Source organism: Crocodylus siamensis, chromosome 2 (assembly GCF_052110815.1).
Source record: "Crocodylus siamensis isolate JL-2025a chromosome 2, ASM5211081v1, whole genome shotgun sequence".
Classification (NCBI taxonomy): domain Eukaryota; kingdom Metazoa; phylum Chordata; order Crocodylia; family Crocodylidae; genus Crocodylus; species Crocodylus siamensis.
Window position 1 is genome coordinate 48,987,465 of NC_143396.1, and position 19,749 is coordinate 49,007,213.

Here is a 19,749-nt window from a genome sequence, read left to right on the forward strand (position 1 = left end):
GGTCTGTCTTTCCTCCCCACAAAATCTTAACAGGTCTCTGTTCATCTCAATGTGGAATAAACAAAGATTCTGAAACACTGCGAAAATGAATACTGTTTTCTGCTAGCCTCGGTTCTGAATTCAAGACGCAAGTGTGGGTTTTTGAAGAATGAGCTCAGCATAGATGGGCTTCATTTCATCAGAACACTTTACCTCACTAGAACACGTGTTAGGGTTGTTGGGTGTAGCCTTGTCGTCTAAGGACATAGGTAGGCAAAGTTATTCGGTTAGATGTGATATCTTTTATTTAGACCAACTAAATAGTATGAAAAATTGCTCTTTGCAAGTGTTCAGGCACAAATACCTGAAGAAGGGTGTTTGTGGCCAAAAGCTTGCAAAGAACAATTTTTTCAACTATTTAGTTGGTCTAATAAAAAATATCACATCTAACCAAAGAACCTTGCCTGCCTAGAACAAATGTGATCATTTTTTTAAGCTGCAATTCTTCAAAGATATTACAACATCCTTAAGTTATCCTATTAAATAGAGATGTGGGACAGAACATTTTCTGGAAAATTTTCCAGTGCTTTAATTTTCTGTGGGAAAATTTTCATTTCTAAAAAGTCATTGTTTCATAAAATTCATAAGTAACAATGAATGGATGCCAATACAATATTAGTCAAGCTTGGCAGTTTCAAAGTTGTAATTAATGTTTTTCAGGTGAATATCCCTAGGAAGTGTGTGAGAGAGTACATATATGTTTTACTGATTTGTAAACAGAAGGGTAAATACACATTAAAGCCATCCTAAACACCGATGCCAGTGGAGATTCTCCCTGGACTGAGGGAAAAATTGAGGCCATGTAGTACAGTGGACTGGAAATTCTGGCACTAAAAGAGATTGAGACTGTTCCTTCTTTAAGGTTGCTCTTTAGACCAGATGATACACACATGTGTTTGTTTTTCCTTTTAGTTTCACATGATTTTTCTTTCCATTTAGTTAATCTATTTAAGGGTTGATGTTTTTATGTAAATTTGATCTATAACTGAAGTAGCATTGTCTGGTCTTTGCTCTACATCTGTGCTGTCGAAGAGTATCTTTGTATGCTGTTCTTATTTTGCCCTCTGTTGCATACAGATAGTATAGGATTGACTGTTCAGACACTCAAAACCTATGGTAAAGGGGATGCTTTCTAGACAAGTCATGTTAACAGTAGCACACAGAGAAGCATTTACTGCCAAGTAAGAGATCACAGACACGTTTGGATACTACATAATCTTGAAGTGTCACTGGAGCTATCTGCTAACAATCCAACCCAAAAATCAAGTTATGAATTCATCCAACTGGCTGTGCAAGTCAAATCAAAAACCAAAGCACAGCATATCATGCAGTTTTTTGGGCGCGCTAAAATTAGTGTGTCAACAGTTTTTGGTGCCTTCATTTTTTTCTTAAATTTAAACAAACAATATAAAGGAAGTACATGCTATTATGTATTATCTTTACATTTTTACAAGTATTCCAATACAAATAATTTCTTTCCACATAAAGCTTTGAATTTGTTTGAATATAACATTTAAACCACATTATGTGTGCTGCATTTATTTTTTTCCCATATCAAATATTTCAGGTCAAATACTTGTGGCTATTGGGACACAAAATTAACATGGAGGGTACATTTTTAGGGTTTTTGGGTTTTTTTGTTTTTGTTTTTTTTACTAAATACAAGTCCAATAAACATGCTAAATCAGATCACACTCTATTTAGGGCATTGGAAACTTTTCCAATTCAAAATTTTCCAGAAAACCCACATCTCTGCTATTAAAGACAATGTTTAAATCTTAACAAAATAAAACCCCAATTCTGCAAAATATTTTCTCTGTGTCTAGTAAAACCATATATGCCTATATGATTTTATTAAAAAAAAAAACCCAAATCCACCAAACCAGTAAGATCACAGCAGAAATCCTAAATATTTTAATTTAGCAATGGTGCTATACTGCCTTATGGGAGCTGTACTTTGTTTTTTTTCAGTTTTGTATTCCCCTTTATGGAGGACTACCTTCAAACTACTTTCTCCATGAAGGAAGATCATATTGCATTGTAACCCAAGCAGGAAGCCCAGCCTGTAGGAAAGTATCAGAGAAAGGGGCGGGGGGCTGGGAAATCAACAGCCTATTTGCTGGTATTTTCAATTCAGATTAAATAGTTTTGGAATTGCAATTATGATAGTCCAGGAAATATGCAACAAGCAAAGATTTTTTGGTGATGTATTTTATTGGACTAACTGCATGTTTAAAAGAGACAAGCTTTCAGGCACAAAGTGCCCTTCTTCAAGTCTGCTTAGCTTAGCCTGCATTTGCTTGTCCAACATTCCTCCCAACTATAATTAGCCCAATAAACTTTGCTTTTCACAGTTTAGATGAAGATATTGGTTAGCTGAACTAGGTTTTCCCTGCATGAAGTTGATTTGGCTTGGGTAAAAAAGGATCATTTGGTTTAGGTGGTTGGTTACCTCTTACATTAGTGTATGTATTACAGCCCACATTCACATTACAGTAATTGCCTTGCTTGAGGAAAGTATATGGGCTGCTCTTCACCAAACCAGGGAATTTGTTTTGTAAGGGAAGTTTTAGTGTGAATGAACCCTAGTCACACTAGGGTTCCTTACCTTGATTTAGGAATGGTACTATAGACAACTGTCTCAAAATTACTGGAGTTTCAATTACAATTTATCACTCTGACATTTCCAATAGCTCTTTGTTAAGGACTATATGCAGTACAAAGGTTAGAGATTCCTGTTCATTCTAAAGATACTTTCAGAAATTAATGAACGCAGAAGTAATTCTGTTCAACTTGTTAGCTGTATAGTTTCTGCCGAGTAGAAACTCTGGGACTACTCTGGAGGAGAAAGCTTTTCCTCCACTGGGTTTCTTACAGCCTAATTGCCCTGTATCTGAATTGTTAACACGTTTGTTTTATATATCGATATTAACAGTTCAGCTTTTCTTTCAATATTATCAATTCTGAGTCTTAGCATGTGTTAATGTTTCTTGTACTTTTCTGGACTAGGCTTCCTTATGTTGCATTTTAATTAAGCAATTTATTTTGAAAGAATTTAATTCTTGGGGGGCAACTGTTTTTCCTATGTGCAATAGATACAAGTATTTTACTTCAAAAATATACCAGAGACATTTTATTATTACTACATTTTAGGAGCAACTTAGACAAAGTATTGCCCTCAGAGTCTGAAAAGCATGCCCTCCCCTCTCCTCCTCCCCCCCACCCCCTGAGTGAATTATTAAATTGTTAAGAGTTTGGTAAAGGATTTAAGTTAATTCCAGGGGCATTAAGAAAGAAAATAATCTTGAAAAAAGGAGAGGTATTTGGTGCTTTGATTTCCAGTACATCAATACTCTATGATATACTTTGGGTGTGGAGAAATACTAAGTATAATCTCCGTCTTGGACATTAGCAATTCTCAAGGCATCTACTAGGCCAAATTCTTTGACAGGGTTAAGTGTACTGGACACCAAATTCTTCCACATTCCCAAGTATTATAGGTCCATATGTTGCCATATTTTGTGCATCTCTTCCTTGTTGTCTGTTCTCTTTTGCTCTGTGACATTTATTGCCAGAGCACAAAGGGCATCTTTACGTGTGCTCCAGAGTGGGAGGGAAGGAGGAAAGGCACTCAATTAGACTGGCTCTCGGGAAGTGATCTAATTAAAGTGCCTGCAGTGTCTCACGTATTTGGCATCCTGTACTTCAAAATGGCAGTGAGGGTGCTTTAACTAAAGCTTGTTGAACAAGTTAAAGCGCCCCCATCACCACTTTGGAGGACAGGGACACTGAATTCATTTGACACCAAGGCTGCTGAAATGTGTTAATTAGCATACTTCAGCAGACTTGATAAGTTGAGTCTGCTCCAATGCATTCTAATTAAAACGCATCAGAGCAGGCACCAGCCACATATATAGGTGCCCCGAGGAGAGGTCTAGAGAACATCAAGCTGCTGGGGCTGTCTTGATAGATTATTTTCATGACCTGAAGTGTCACTGGAACTATGCAGTATCAAAACATGTCTCTTATCTCTTACTTAGCAGTAAACGCTTCTGTTTCCTACTGTTAATATGACCTGTCTAGAAAGCTTCCCCTTTACCACAGTTTTTGAGTATCTGAACAGCCCATCCTATACTACCTGTATGCAACAGAAGGCCAAATAAGAACAAAATACAAAGGTATCTTTTGACAGCACAGACATAGGTCAAATACTAGACAATGCTACTTCACTTATAGATCAGATTTAAACCAAAAATAAACCCTTAAATAGATTAACTAAATGGGAAGAAAAACCATGTGAAACAAAGGGCAAAAAATGTGTGCATCATCTTGTCTGAGGAACAACCTTAAAGAGGGAACAGTCTCAATCCCTTTTAGTACCAGATTTTCCAGTGCACTATACTACATGGCCTCAATTTTTCCCCCAGTTCAGGGAGAATCTCCACTGGCATCAGTGCTTGGGATGGCTTTACTACCTTCCACACCAGCTCATCACCAGGGTGAGGGAAGTTCCCTGGGAAGGACACAGTGGAGAGATGCACACCTAAGCTCGCATTCGAGGTGGGAGTTTTAAGTCAGGAAGATGAAACAAGCTTACACCTGCCCTCTGGCACTTAGTTGAAGGACCTGAGATTTTACAAAGCAGGAATACAATTCACTATAAGGCACAGCCTTCAATGACTCAGCAGTAAGGCACTGGATGCCTGGAGCTCAAAGTTTTTGGGAAATCCTTGCAACACTTTTGAGATCTATGCCCCACAGTTTGGTAACCAAAGGTACAATACACTAAGCAAGCCAGACTTCCCAATGAATGTGGGAAATATGGCAAATACTTCTTGGTATATGTTTTATAAATTCAAATTCTTTAAAAAATATATATTATCAAATAATTTCTACATACCGTGAAAAAGTTTGCACCAACATCCTAGCCAATTCATTAACTTGCCCCAGAAATAATTTTTAGGCTTTAGAAATTAGATGTTCTCCAATTCATCTACCTCTTCACAAAAACATGGCTTATATACATACCCTTTTCCACCACTTGCTTCTACCTGAATTGGATTCGATTCAAGTGAAAATCTATCTTAAATAAACAGAAGGCTCACTGGGCTTAAAGCAAAATTTCAACAATCGCTGACACCATTAAAATGTTTAGAAAATGTTACTTAATCTCCCTTCAAGTTTATATTGCAGCCATCACTGCAATATCTATGATGGATGCCAAATGATTAGCCAGGTCATGAAAATTATCATTATGTACAGTATATGACTGAAAATGCCTTGACCAGCTAATACAAAGATACTGGATATTAGCACAGATGGTCATGATGCAAAACTATCCATAAATGTCCTTGATCCTTCACAAGAAAGCAAGTTCAAATTAATTACGGGACTTATCAACCAGTACAGATGGTTCACATTCCTTATTTTACAATTCTGGCAGCACTTGATAAATGGATTTGACCATGAACAACACTCTCTGGCCTCCTGGCTGTAGAAGAACTTTCAAATCACTGAAGACAGATGTGAATGGAAGCGTGACTGGGGACTTTTCAGAAAACCTGCCTGATACTGAGAATGCCTGCAGATATTTCTATGGATCCTTGTTGTCATTCTTGTTCAGCAAGTGTGGGGGAAGGGGTTTACCCCTAAATCTCAGCTGCAAATGCTTTGTACTACTGAAAAACTGGACCTAAGCTATCTTGTGGAAAACAATCATGGTATCAGTGAGCTATTGTGATGGAAAATATCCTTTTGGGGTTCTTGACTCTCCTGTCATATCAGCTGACAGAAGAGAAGCCAGTATTTCAACAGTAAACTTCTTGGCAAGCTGGAGGTGAATTAAATATTGTAAATTAGCATAACATGCAGGAGTTTAAAAGACATGAATAGTTAAAATATTTAAGAGTACAAATTTTGTTTGTTAAGAACAGAGAAGCTACCACACTGGTCACCAGCAGACGATTTAGAGCAGTGGTTCTCAAACTCTTTACACTCAAGGTACCCCTCAAAAAGTGTCAGCTCTTGCTTTTCATTCAGTTTTTAACTGCAGAAAGATAATAGAGCAAAACAGGTCAGAATGGGTTTTTTAACATTGTGGATTCACATTTGAAATATCTGGGTTTATCTTGTGAATCATGCTTGTATACCTAACAGTGCTAATATTGTGTGGCACCCCACCACACCCTTGAAAGGGCCTCAAGGCATCCAGGGTGCAACAGTACCCTGCTTGAGAACTGCTGGGTGCATCTACACAAGATGTTTAATGCAGTAGGACTAATTAGTTCTGCAGGAAATGTCTCACATGTGTGGCTCTATCAGGCTGCAAAAAAACTGATCAACTCTGCAGCAGGGTAGTACTTGTAAATACAAGTACAGTCCTGCTATAGAGTTTTGGTTTGTGTTTTGTTTTGTTTTACTTTGCAGCATCACATGTGTAGACACTGGCATGGCTGGCTTGGGCATGAGGGTGCTTCAATGTGGGGGCTGCCTGCCAGCTAGCTCCAAACTGGAACACCCTCATGCCCCAGCCAACCCCTCTGTAGCACGCTGAGCAGGGCTAGAGCAGCCCTGGGCTGCCAGGTGGACCCCCTGCTCCCACTATGTAAACACAGCACTTGGGAACAATAAACTCCAGCACAGTAAGTGCCAGAGTTTATTGCTTCGCTTTAATAGCACTGTAGACGCACCCACTGTGTTAGAAGGCATGGCCTTCAGGGGCTGAAGCTCCAGTTGCAAGTAGGCAGCAGTTCACGGGCCTCCTTGTTGGGAGGCTAGGGGTCAGCTGTAACTTATGGTAGATACGTGAGGGTGGAGTCACAAAGGCAGTTAAACAGCACTGGGAAAGAGTGCAAAAGACAGAGAGGGGGAAGGCTGTGGTGCTGCAGCAGAAGTGCAGAGCCCAGGTTACCCTCTCACAGTCTGAAGAAAGACTTCAGATGTTGGTTTATCTACCGGCCTGTCTATTGTTTGGACAGTTGGTCATTTTATTGCTTGTTTCGTTTTTGTGCGACACATGTGCCCATGAAAATAAACTGGCTGGACAAACCAGAAAACAGCTGACTGGCTTGGAGATGGAAGCTGGGTGAAAGACCTGCTACCCACGGCTTTGGTGGAATGCAGAAGAAACCACCCGCCGGCATGCAGTTGCTCCTGCGCAACAGACTTAGTTGTACTCAGATGTGTGTGCGTATGCATGCAAGCGCTTTCCTGAAGCAGGCTGAATTCTGAAGGGCTTTGACAATGACTCTGTCATAATTACCTGGTTTCTATTTGTTCACTAACAAATTGGGGTTGGGAAAAGTTAAAAGCAACTTTTTTTCTGATGTATAAAAGCACTGAGCCACATGGATTTGTGAGACACTTCCACATGTAGCAGGCACTGCTTCCTATTTATTTCCACATAGTACAAGCCAACTTACTAAATAAAATTGCCTGCACCTCCAATCTCATAGCAACCTGGGCGGTCTGTCGGGGAAACCCAATCTCAATAAACAGTGAAAGAGCTCACAGAATGATGGAATAAGTGGGTTCAAGAGAAGCCTAAAGATAACAGTTTAAGAAGCTAGTCTTAACTTTGGCCAATCTTATTTAATCAGCTTAGTGTTTAAATTATTACAATTTATACTTCACTAGCACTTTACGGCTGCTATTGTCTGAAGGAGATTAACAGTTTGGGGGGGGGGCTTTGTTGTAACAGGAAAAAATGTGTTAAATGAACATTTAGATTCTACAGTAAGGTGGGAAAATGCAAAACTGCTCTAAGACCCTCCAGGCAATGAAATCAAAGAGCTTTTTTGTACCCACAATTCTCAATTGTTCCACCTCTAGATACTGCCAGTTAGGCAGAGCTAGCAGGGTTTCTAATCATGTAATCATTAACATCGACTATAGATGACACTAGCATTTACTTCAAATTGATTTCTTGCTTGATCACAGAATGTCACAGACACCAAGAAAGAATATCAAACCAGAAACTGCAGGCTTAACTAAGCTGACCACCACTTTGTTAACTCTAACCTGAAGGAAAATCTACCTAACTGAATAGTTTTAACAGCAAAGTATTAATGCAAGAGAAATATCAAATCCATCTAAAACTAGAAAATGCCTGATATTAAGTATTTTTTGTACTTATCTGCATTAACAGAACCAAAAAATCTTGCTTAAACATACACCACCTCTCATGAAATCATGGCAATTGCACTACTTCTGTTATTCAATGTTATTAATAATGTTCTACTGAACAATTTTGATATGGAACTACTGTAGTGCAGTAATGAAACATACTTATATGACTTAAAACAATGCAATTTCTTTGGCTGTAGATCAGCTTCAAAGCAAGAATGGGATCTGATTCTGCCCCAAAGTGATATTCTTTTATGCAAGTCCAAAATTAAAAATGTGTCAAAGTCCATTAACTACAGTAAATGAGATCTTTGCATCTTAAAAAAATAATACAGATGAATTATACATTGCAAGAGCGCTACTGCAGTAGTCACCACTACTGTTCAGATAATTAATGGACGCACACTTTTAAATGTGAAATGTTATGGTTTCAGCCACCAAATTAACATGTGGAACAGCAGAATAATATGTATCATATAAACATCCTTTTTTAAAGGATACCAACAAGTTGCTTTTTCCCAGAGATATGTATTAAAGAAAAATAAAACTTTGCTGCCTGTGAAGTCTTGAATGCTTGAAAAATAACATTTCTTAAGCTGGAGATTTTGTATATCATCTGTTTGCCAGAAGTAACAGCTAGCATCAAGTGTTAGCTGCATCTTTGATTTCTTTTAAATTAATCATTCCTCAGCGAGCAACAGTTAAGAACAACAAAGAAGAATTACAAAGAACTGGAAAAAGTGCTTTGGGTGAAGAAAGTTTAAAAGGTAAAATTTAACATCCTCCATACTTGGGACCTCAGGCATGAAGTCTAACAGTGTCCCCCTGCTGCCCCTTTTAAAAAAAAACAGGAGACTGTCAACTCTCAACTTTCCAATGATCTATACATTAATCTAACCTTTAGATTCAGCTGTGATTTATTTTACCACAACAGCAGGCACCCACTCTAAGGAAGGTGCATGAAGTGGCATCCCTGCTATCTGTACTGTCACTTATCTTGTTCCAAATTCTATCACTTATCCCCAGATGTCAATGCAATCGAATCAAAGAGACTCCAAACACATTTTTAATAAATGATAGTTATTAAAACAAAGAAAATATGTCTTCAACTTTTGTACCTGTTTCATCAGGGGAGCTTGGAGAAGCACTGTCCTGTGACAATGTTGTCCAGCTGGAATCTTCATCACTTGGAGCCAGGTTTTGAATCCGATGTAGAGCACAATCTGTTTTGGCTCCAGTTTTAGGATGGTCCTTCTTAGTCTCAGGACTTGATGATACAGTGGCTACTTGGCCATCTTCTGGGCTTGATAGCTTGGTTTGCTGCCCAGGCAGGACATCCCCATTGACAATAATGGTAGAAGCCTGGCTGTTGCTTTGTGCAGATTTCTCTTCCATCACCACAAAATTCTGTTCTAGTTCCCTGGCTGATGTTTCCAGATCTGCATAGTAATTTAGGAAGCTCTTGGTTCTCCTGGGTTGTGAGGCCAATATTTCACAGCCAGAAGAATCCTGGGGGACTGGCTCTTTACCTTCTAACTTCTCAGAAGTTATGTTTATGCCTGCAGTGGCTGTGAGGTTTTTGTTGGGATCCTGTTGCCCTTGCTCTGCTGCTTTTCTAAGCTGGTTCTCTCCATTCTTTACCAGCTTTATGTTGGCAGAGTTGTTGCCCAGAAGAGGCTGTGCTGCTGGATCTGAAAGGCCCATGGCTGTCTGAATGTTAGTTAATGCATATTTTTTCCTGCATTTTGGAGGAGTGCTGTTCTTGGTTTCTGTGTGTTTTATTTCTGCATTTAACAGCTCATTGTGGGAGGAACGGAGGTTAAGGGTATTTGGTGGAGTGGCGGGATTATTGCGATTCACAACGTCGGTTGTGCTGTTGCTTGCCATAAACACTGCCAAAGTGTCCACACTGGAGTCAACTACAAGAGAAAAGAAAATATTCACAAAACACATTCACGATATGCTCCCTATGTTACCATTTTTGGAAATGGGGTATACTGTTTTATGTACTGGTAACTTGAATAGCTTGTATACAGTAAGTGATGGACAAGAGATCAGATGTTCTGCTACACAAGGTTGATTTCCTGAATAAGGAGATCCAAAGGTAGGAAAAGGAGATGAAGGTAAGGAGGTGTTAAGTCAGGAGAACACCACAAAAATTTTTACTAGCTTGTTACATGTTTGATCTACCATATCCTGCTAGGTAAACATTCAGTAGGAAGATATGTCCCTCAAAATGCTTTGGAGTCCTTAAGTTCACCATTTTCTCTCCTATTAAGATGCAAATGCATTTCCTCCTCATCAGATAGAGAAGCAGGGTCAGGCTTTCTTTAGCGTTCACCAGTTATAAGATAAGTGATTAAGGAGTGCGTGTCTGCCCACGGCAAACAAGACATTACTTCCTTTCAACCCCTGACAGAACTGAAACACTGGTATTGACTAGTCCCCCCCTAAAACAAACAAGGCAGCTAATACCTCTGAATAGCTCCAAGAAATGGTGCATACAAACAGTACATTTACATCACCCTAACCAAGTTTAGGGTGATCTAAATGGCTGGGCTTGCAAACAAGCACTCTCATGTTTTAGGTCATCTTAAAAGAACTAACTTTAGATCAACACCATATTAACTTAGCTAACATGAATTAACCCAAACTACTGAACACTTGCATGGGTCCCAAGGCTGGGAACCTTCCCCCCACTTCCTCCCTCCTGGAGCCACCCCCCTCTCCAGCCTTACTTGCCTCTGATTGCCTACGAGAATGTCTACATGCAACAGAACCTGACTCAGGTTTAGGTGGCTTAGAGTAAGCTGCCAAACCTGAGCCAGAGCTTCCTTATGTTTGTTCATACCCTCAGCTAATTTTTGGTGACTCTCCTGTGCTCTCATGCCTGCATGCGATGTTGCTCTCAGTTTTGATGTTTTAGCTGTAAATGTTTCATTTTTACACAAAAGCAGAACTGGGCCAAACTCATCCCTAACACAGCTCTGCTGTTTCAACAGGTGATACCATTATCAGCCCACCATTTGAATAGATCTTGCACAGTGATCAGCTTTACATCCACAGGGAAGCTGCACGTATTCCATAATTAGACTAGAACATCCTTTTGCCTTGTTAGTTGTTTCTAAGTTGCGGGCACATATATGACCTTACTTCTGTGTCACTGCCATACTTTCTAAAATTTAAGCTTGGGCAGGGAGAATATTTTCAGATTATGATGAAATGATCAAATCACTGCCTTAAAAAATATCCTCCGTTCCCTCACTTTTGGTTTATTGAGACTGCCACCATAAAGTGTGGCCCCAGTACTCCAAATAATTACTCCATGAATGCTTCCTGTTATAGAATGCTGTAGTTTGCTTGTTTGAGAGCAGGCAACTAAATTAGAGACCAATTATTACACACTCCTATCTAATATAATATGAAACACACACTGTTCTTTCTAGTTTTCAAATAGGCAAGAATGCTGATACAGCTGTTGCACATTAAAATTAAGGTTTGGCTATAGAAGGAAAAACTACAGTATGATGAAACACTATAGTTGAGCCAACCCCTGGGAAACTGTTCCAGTAAAGATGATTTGCACCTTTGAGTATTTAGTAGGTAAAACAAGAGGCTGCAGTAAAATATGTATTTTCAAATGAAGAAGTACTTGTGGGCATTTTTCTTTACATACAGAAATAAGGAACAATAAGAAAATATTAAATTAATGTACTTGTTAGTTCTTTCCTCTTTAATCCTCCTTAATCTTAATGGATTAAGATACATAGGCCAACAAAGAGAGTGCATCTGTCATGGGCTTTATTAATAATGCACATACATTTTATGTTTCAGCTTTGTTGGTTGTAGCTGCGTTATTCTAAGGACACAGGCAGGCAAGGTTCTTTGGGTAGATACGGTATCCTTTATCCCTATATCTGACAAATGGTGTTTGTACCTGAAAGCTTGTAAAGAACTTTTTTCCAACTATTGAGTTGCTCTAATAAAAGATATCACATCCACCCAAAGAACTTTGCCTGCATATATTTTTATAGATTCCAACTGTAAACAAAGAAGATATCAAAGGTTTAATTTAAAAGTGCATTAAAATTGTGAAGTGTGTGCATTTTTGTATTCCAGAGGTAACTACATACTTCAGTTACCTTCTTGCATCTTGTCTTTCAAATGGACCTTTCAAGATTAAAGTCAGTCATATTTGATTTCATTCAATTTTCAAAATGAAGTTGGGCACAATAATTCTCCGCTATCAAAAACGTGTATTTCTTCCTCTTAAAACTTAAAGTATATTACATGAATTGACTTGCTATTTAAAATGTTATGTAGTTTCCTTGAACCTTAAAAATAATCTAGAATTTAGATACTATGTGTAAAAACGTTTAATGGCAAGGATATTTTGACGCTGGTTTCATGTTTACATTGAATACAGTTGTGTACGGTGTATGCCACTCTTTGAAATCAAAATGTCTCAGCCAAATGAAAGGGGCTTTCAATTTTATACCATAAAAATTACTTTGATAACCTGAATCTTAATTATAAGATTATTGTCTCTATGGGACTAAATGATGCAACAAGTAGGCTGCCGAATTCAGTTTCTGCTATGCAGATTCCAGTGTCCACTGTAATGCGTCATGTAAACAAATATTTGTGTTAACTATCATAGAATCATAGAAGTAGAGTCGGAAGGGACCTTGTAGATCTTCAAGTCCGACCCCCCCGCCTGGGCAGGAAAAAAAAAACTGGACTCAAATGAGTCCAGCCAGGTAGGCATCAAGCCTCTTCTTAAAGATCCCCAGGGTAGGAGCCAGCACCACTTCCCTTGGAAGTTGGTTCCAGCTCCTAGCCGCCCTAACCGTGAAGTAGTTCTTGCGGATGTCTAATTTAAACCTACTCTCCAATAATTTGTGTCCATTATTCCTTGTCATGCCAGAGAGCGCTAGGGGAAACAGTGTCTCCCTCAAACCCATCTGGTCCCCTCCTAGTGAGTTTATAAACAGTAACCAGGTCCCCCCTCAGCCTTCTCTTGTGAAGGCTGAACACGTTTAGGTCCTGCAGTCTTTCAATGTAGGGTCTGCCCTGTTGTCCCCGGATCATGCGGGTGGCCCTCCTCTGGACCCTTTCAATGTTGTCCACATCCCTCCTGAAATGGGGCGCACAGAACTGGACGCAGTACTCCAGCTGTGGCCTGACCAGCGTCGCATAGAGGAGGAGGATCGCCTCCCTGGCTCTACTTGAGATGCACCTGTGGATGCACAACAAGGTCCAGCCAACTTCCAAGAGAAGTGGTGCTGCCTCCTACCCTGGGGGTCTTTAAAAGGAGGCTGGATGAGCACCTTGCCAGGGTCATCTGACCCCAATACTCTTTCCTGCCATGGCAGGGGGTTGGACTCGATGATCTCCTCAGGTCCCTTCCAACTCTACCAGCTATGAAACTATGTAAATGCAGGAGGGGAGAGGAGAGGCAGAGAGGATAAGGACTCAGATGGGAACAGAACAAGATGGGAAAAAATTAAGGAATGAGGATAGAAAATCAGGACCTTATTACACCTTACGTTGTAAGCTGAACAAATCTTAATTGACTTAATATTGTTTGGCTGAGTGAAGCATTTGTACCTTGCGGTGAAAACTATCCTTCACCTGCACAGCTGTGACTTGCCACTAGAAGCTTGGTGAGCAGGGGCTGACTTAGAAGCTAGGGGCAGGACCAGCTTGCTGCTCCTGCCAGGCAGTGAGCACCAGAGCACCTGGCAGCCACAATGTTTCCTACTACTACCTGAACCAAATCGCTGCCTGATCTCTGAGGGCCCAACACTTCTTTCTCTGGAAGCTACCCCCTGCACCACCCTTGCCCTGGCTGCTGGCCAGTCATGCACCACCTGGGCTCCAAAAACAATTGGGCCCTTCAGAGCTCAGGTGGTGCCCAGCCAGCCAGCAGCCCAGTCAATGGCAGCATGGGGGAGTGATCTCCATAGGCAAAGTCAGGCCCTTTGGAGCTCAGAGAGCACCTGGCTGGCTGGCAGTCTGGCTAAGGGTGGTGCAGGGGGTGGGGGAGTAAGGTGCCAGCTGGCTGGGCACCACCTGATCTCTGACAGGCCTGATCCTTTTTTTCCTCCAGAGCTCACCCTCTCCTCTGTGCTGACACTGGCAGGAAAAGCCAGACAGGCCAGGCAGTGGTGAGAGCCACTGCTGCTGCTAGGTGCTCTGGGGCTGTCATGCTCACTCTGCCCAACATCCCTGGGGGTTGAGGCACCGTGCCCGGTACAGCTGAGCCCCAGTGACCCTGCTCACCCTGACTGAGGGCCCTGCTCGCCTCCATCCTGAATGTTGGAGGACTTCAGCTTGGACGCAATGGCTGCAGGGAGTGGCCACACCTTAATGGAACAGAAGCAAAATTAGGTGGGTTAGAAATAATCCTATCTTGAAGTGGCATAACTTTAAACCAAAGAACAATCACTTTAAACCACTTAACGGTGTTAACATGCAGCCAATCTAGGGGCTAGGAGCTGCAGAAACCGCCTAAATTTACCATATAACAAGGTCCTCAGGCTAGCAGGTGATAAAGTAAGGACAAAAAAAAAAAGGTGGAGACAGGAAGATAAATACAAGAACCGAACCCGGAAGAAAATTTATGTTGCTGGAAATCCATCCTACCTGGCAGGCACTTCCTATTTATCAAAGATATGAGATGCTGCATGAAAAATAATTAAATTAAGTATTAGAAAATACAGGAGGTAGGACGACAGGATTTATCACCCTCATAAAGAATGGAGTGAAAACACAAAACAAAATAAAAACGAAGAGGAAGAAAAGAAATTTAACATCCTACTTTCAGTGTTACAATTCCTCCAGATTGTCAATTTTCCAGAGAAGTAAATCCTAATTTTCAGCTGAAAACACCAACAAATTCTACTTCATTTTGTACCTCTTCTTCCTCACCCACCTGCTTAAAATTTGACTTCAGTTCACAGTTACGAAATTCCTATGGAATCCCAGGGATACCACATTTCAATATTAATTTGATTACTGGGTACATCTTCTGCAACATTTTGCTCAGGGGTAAGCGAGGATGCAAGGGCCAAGGAACTTGAGAGTCAGGCTCCAAATTTGTACTTGCACATTTCCTAGTATGTTGCTGCCTTTAAAGGGCTCCCTCCACTTTTCTGCCTATTTCATGAACTTGCAGTCCCACTTCTAGTATTACAGTCACTCTTAGTCCTGTTTACCTACCTGTCTCCCCAGTGTTTTATTCGTTGTTTTACTGACAAAATTAAGTACTGTATTTATCTGAATCCAAGATGACCCTGAATATAAGGCAGACCCCCAATAATTAGATTCTATACATGGAAAAATGGAAAATTATAGCAAATTTATCATGTAGAGAATTTAATTGCTGGGTGGTCATCTTAAAACTCCCCATCACTGCAGTAGGGAAAGCAGTGGAAGGGGGACTGGAGATGGGAGAGATGGGGGAGAAGGGGACAGCAGGGGGCATGCAGTATGCGAGGCAAGCAGTCTGACCTCTCCCCCTTTCCCCCTAACCCTCCCACCTACCTCCCAGCACCTGCGCCCATGGTGCCTGACCCCTGCTACTCCCCACACCCCCAACAGGCCTGTCCCCGCTAGCACCTGCCCCACCATCTGGCCTCCCCTGTTGCTTGCCCCTCAACAGCCATTTACCCTCTAGTTCTGACAGGGCTCCAGCCCAGGGGCACAGAGCATAGGGTTACTCTGACCCCAGCACAGCTGATATGGTGACAGAAGCTCTGGCTGAGCCCTAGAGCTAGAACCCAACCTGGAAACTGCTGCCACTCTTACTGTGGCCGGCTGGAGCCAGAGCAAACATGTGCTCTGTTCCCCAGGCTGGAGTGGGCCTAGAGGAGGGGCCAGCAGCAGCTGCAGCTGCAACCTTAACCCCAGGGCTGGAGTTGGAGATGGAGCACCTGCCCCTGCCCCCAGCCCTGTACTCAAATCCAAAACAAGGAGCTTTTCTGCTCACACTAAAATGATGGAAAATCTTGTCTTGGATTCAAGTAAATTCAGTATTAGTCTACCCTTCATTTTCAGGAGAGGAGCAGCCTCCACTCACATTGATATGGATGTTGTTTATACACGAGCTCTTAAGGAATCAGGATGTAAAATAAATGTAGAATTTTAATGTTCAGGAAATGGATCAGTAACCACAGTTTGACAAACAAGTCCCCACACTGGCACAAAGAACAAGGACAACAAAGCAGGACTTATCTATGGCAAAAATAGTTCTATTGCCACTACAGGAGCTAAAATGCACTAAACAGGCATTGTAGACAATGTCCTCTTAACATTTACAAGTAAAGAGTTCTGACACTTGTCTTGCTATGGCACGTAGGCATGTTATAATAGGACATGCAGCATGTCAAAAAACAAAAAAAGAAGTATGAAGAACTTCAGACATTTAATGTAAAAGAACTAAATAAGTTTAATATTCTCGAGTTTCTATTACTGTTAACTGAAAACACAGGTAATACAAGTTTTTGAGGAGTTAGTCTGAAACAGCAATTTGTTCCTTACTGCAGAAACCAGCTCTTGGCTATTTTAAATACTACATTATAACAAAGAGAAAAATGAAGTACAAGCAAAGGGGTAAAGAGAAGAAGAAAGCAAAAGGCAAGTACATGAGAATAATCTGAAGGACTAAGCTAAAATAATCATTTTTATTGTGGGCAAGTAACACTTGCTTAAATCAGCCTTAATATGGCCCCAACTTCATGAACAGCATTGTATAGGTCTACTTCAACCCTCTGGATCTGGTTCAACTCCCATCAGGGTCACTTCAATGTGGCCTGAAAAAAGTTACCAAAGACTCTATCCTTCTACAGCTTCTTTTAACAAAACTGATGCAAACCAAATTTAAAAAAACAACAACAACAACTGAGAGGCTCCTGGAACACATCCAAAATGTCTGTATTTGTTTTACACGTCTGGAAGTTAATATGATTTTTAATAGTACTATATTTAAGTTTTTATTTTCAAAGACCACCTTTGGACTAGGTTCCAACCTCAGCAGCTTAGGTTTTAAGTCACTGGGTACGTTCTTCTCTTGGGACTTTGAAAATTTCACCCTATTTGTGCTACTCAAGTTCCCAATATTGTTGGAGATTCTATTGTGTAAATACAATACAGCCCCTTTATCCAATAAACCTACAATACAGAATGACAAGTAACATACAGATACTAGCAAAATAGTTATGACTTTTATTGGTATCTCTAATTTATCTTTATAAAAATAATGCATAAAAGCATTCCAAGCTATTATAGAAGAAGTGGGTCTTTGTAAGAAATATGAAGAAGAGAGCTAGGATCACTTTAAGATGGTCATTCTATACAGAGAGCAGCACTGAAGAGGGTGTAAGGTCAGCTCTGAGAGAAGTAAATGGGTAAGCATTACAGGACAGTATCACTGGTAAAGCAGATGGATCAAGGACCACTTGAAAGGTAATGCCTGTGCAACCTTAACTGCTCAGTTGCATTAGCATCATGTCTTCAGTCACATGAGCACATTCATTTTTTCTCCACAACTTCCAAATCATTCACTGCAAGATGGATGATGGTCACTATATGGGTAGATATTTAATATTTTGTTTTATCCTCATCCTTCAGCATGAAGCTCCATAGTTTATTCCACCTAATCTCCCTGTGGACTTTTGTATGATGGTACAAAATGGTACAAAAATGCCTCTAGCAGCTCTTTTCCTATCTGTGGTTCAGTCTTGGCTTCACATCACTTCCTCACAATAGAGACAATCTCTGTTCTCACTTCTTGTGTCCACTGCCCCTAACCTCCAGGTTGAAAAAAATGCAGGAAAAATCCTGCAGCTTTGTCAGTACAGACAGAATCTTCAGATAATTTAGCTGTTGAACTTACGATGTTCTACTGAATGTATGCAAACAGGTTATCAGGGGCTCATAATTTGGGAGATTTTTCACACAGATGGCAAAAGGTACATTATTCACACCAAACCAAATCCTGTGCCAAATTCCAACTTCCTATTTCAAATCATGGGACTCCTAGAGCATCTCAACAAAAATTTACAAAAAAATTTCCCCCATGGGCAAAACAGCATTTTGTTCTCCAACTCTAGTCTAGATAATGTATAACTACTTTTGCTCAAAAGAAAAAAAAGAAATCAGGCTGAAATAGACAGCATGGAAAATTTCAACCAAACTAGTTAAAAGCTTGGCAAAGTTATAAAAAAAGTAAATGAAGAATGTTATCATGGAAAGTGTCACCAATTTTAATTATAGCTATAGCTATATATATCAAACATATAAAATTAGCCAGGGATGGTGACTGGTATATAAAAATCAGGGGAAGCATTTTTGGGTGCTTAAAAGGGAACTTTATAATAAAGATTTAAAGGTCTGTTAGTGATTATACTCCCATACACATATTATATGTACATTTGCACTCATTTTATTTTATGCTTGTATAGTGCCTACCATAATAAAGCTCAAATTCTGAGTGGGATCTCTGCATATTACTATAATACAAATATTCCTATTAACTGAATAATAGAAGTAGGGTCGGAAGGGACTTTGTAGATCTTCAAGTCTGACCCCCTGCCTAGGTGGGAGAAAAACTGGGCTCAAATGAGTCCAGCCAGGTAGGCATCAAGCCTCCCCTTAAAGACCCCCAGGGTAGGAGCCAGCACCACCGCCCTTGAAAGTTGGTTCCAGCTCCTAGCTGCCCTAACTGTGAAGTAGTTCTTACTGATGTCTAATCTAAACCTGCTCTCCAACAACTTGTGGCCGTTATTCCTTGTTATGCCAGGGGCGCTAGGGGAAACAAGGTCTCTCCCAAACCCTTCTGGTCCCCCCTAGTGAGTTTATAGACAGTCACCAGGTCCCCCCTCAGCCTTCGCTTGTGAAGGCTGAACAGGCTGAGGTCCCGCAGTCTTTCAATGTAGGGTCTGCCTGTTCCCCAGATCATGCCTCTAGACCCTCTCAATGTTGTCCACATCCCTCCTGAAGTGAGGCACACAGAACTGGACACAGTACTCCGTCTGTGGCCTGACCAGTGTCGTGTAGAGGGGCAGGATCACCTCCCTAGCTCTACTTGAGATGCACCTGTGGATACATGACAGGGTCTGCTTAGCCCTGCCAACCGTGACCTCCCATTGTCGGCCCATGTTCATCTTGGAGTCAGTAATGACTCCAAGATCCCTTTCTGCCTCAAGGGAGTTTCCCATCTTATAAGTGTGCTGCTGGTTACTACTGCCCAAGTGCAGCACCCTGCACTTGTCAGTATTGAAACGCATCCTGTTTTTGTTAGCCCACCCCTGTAATCTATCCAGATCTTGCTGCAGTCTTTCCCACAATAAAAGTTAACAGCTTTTATTGGTTTTTTTTCAAATATCATGTCACACACTTTACAAAGCTGAGAGTGAGAGTTACTACAAAACACAAGAATATCAGCCTCTAAATTAAAACATAAATACAAGTTTTTTTTAAATGTGGTTGGTTGTGACTGGATTTTTTTAGACAAGGTTTTAGTTCATAGATTTCATAGACATTAGGGCCGGAAGGGACCTCGGGAGATCATCGAGTCCAGTC

General features: G+C 40.7%; 1 protein-coding gene across 17 annotated transcripts in view; it reads right to left on the reverse strand.

Moving 5' to 3' along the window:
* The window catches only part of APBB2 (amyloid beta precursor protein binding family B member 2), a 291,766-nt gene that overhangs the window by 168,517 nt on the left and 103,500 nt on the right, over positions 1 to 19,749 (reverse strand). For all 17 annotated transcript variants that reach the window (XM_090035820.1, XM_090035818.1, XM_090035812.1 and 14 more), the window contains one exon: positions 9,282 to 10,082. In XM_090035820.1, the coding sequence (XP_089891946.1) occupies positions 9,282 to 10,082 (801 nt within the window). The remainder of the gene's footprint in view (positions 1 to 9,281; positions 10,083 to 19,749) is intronic.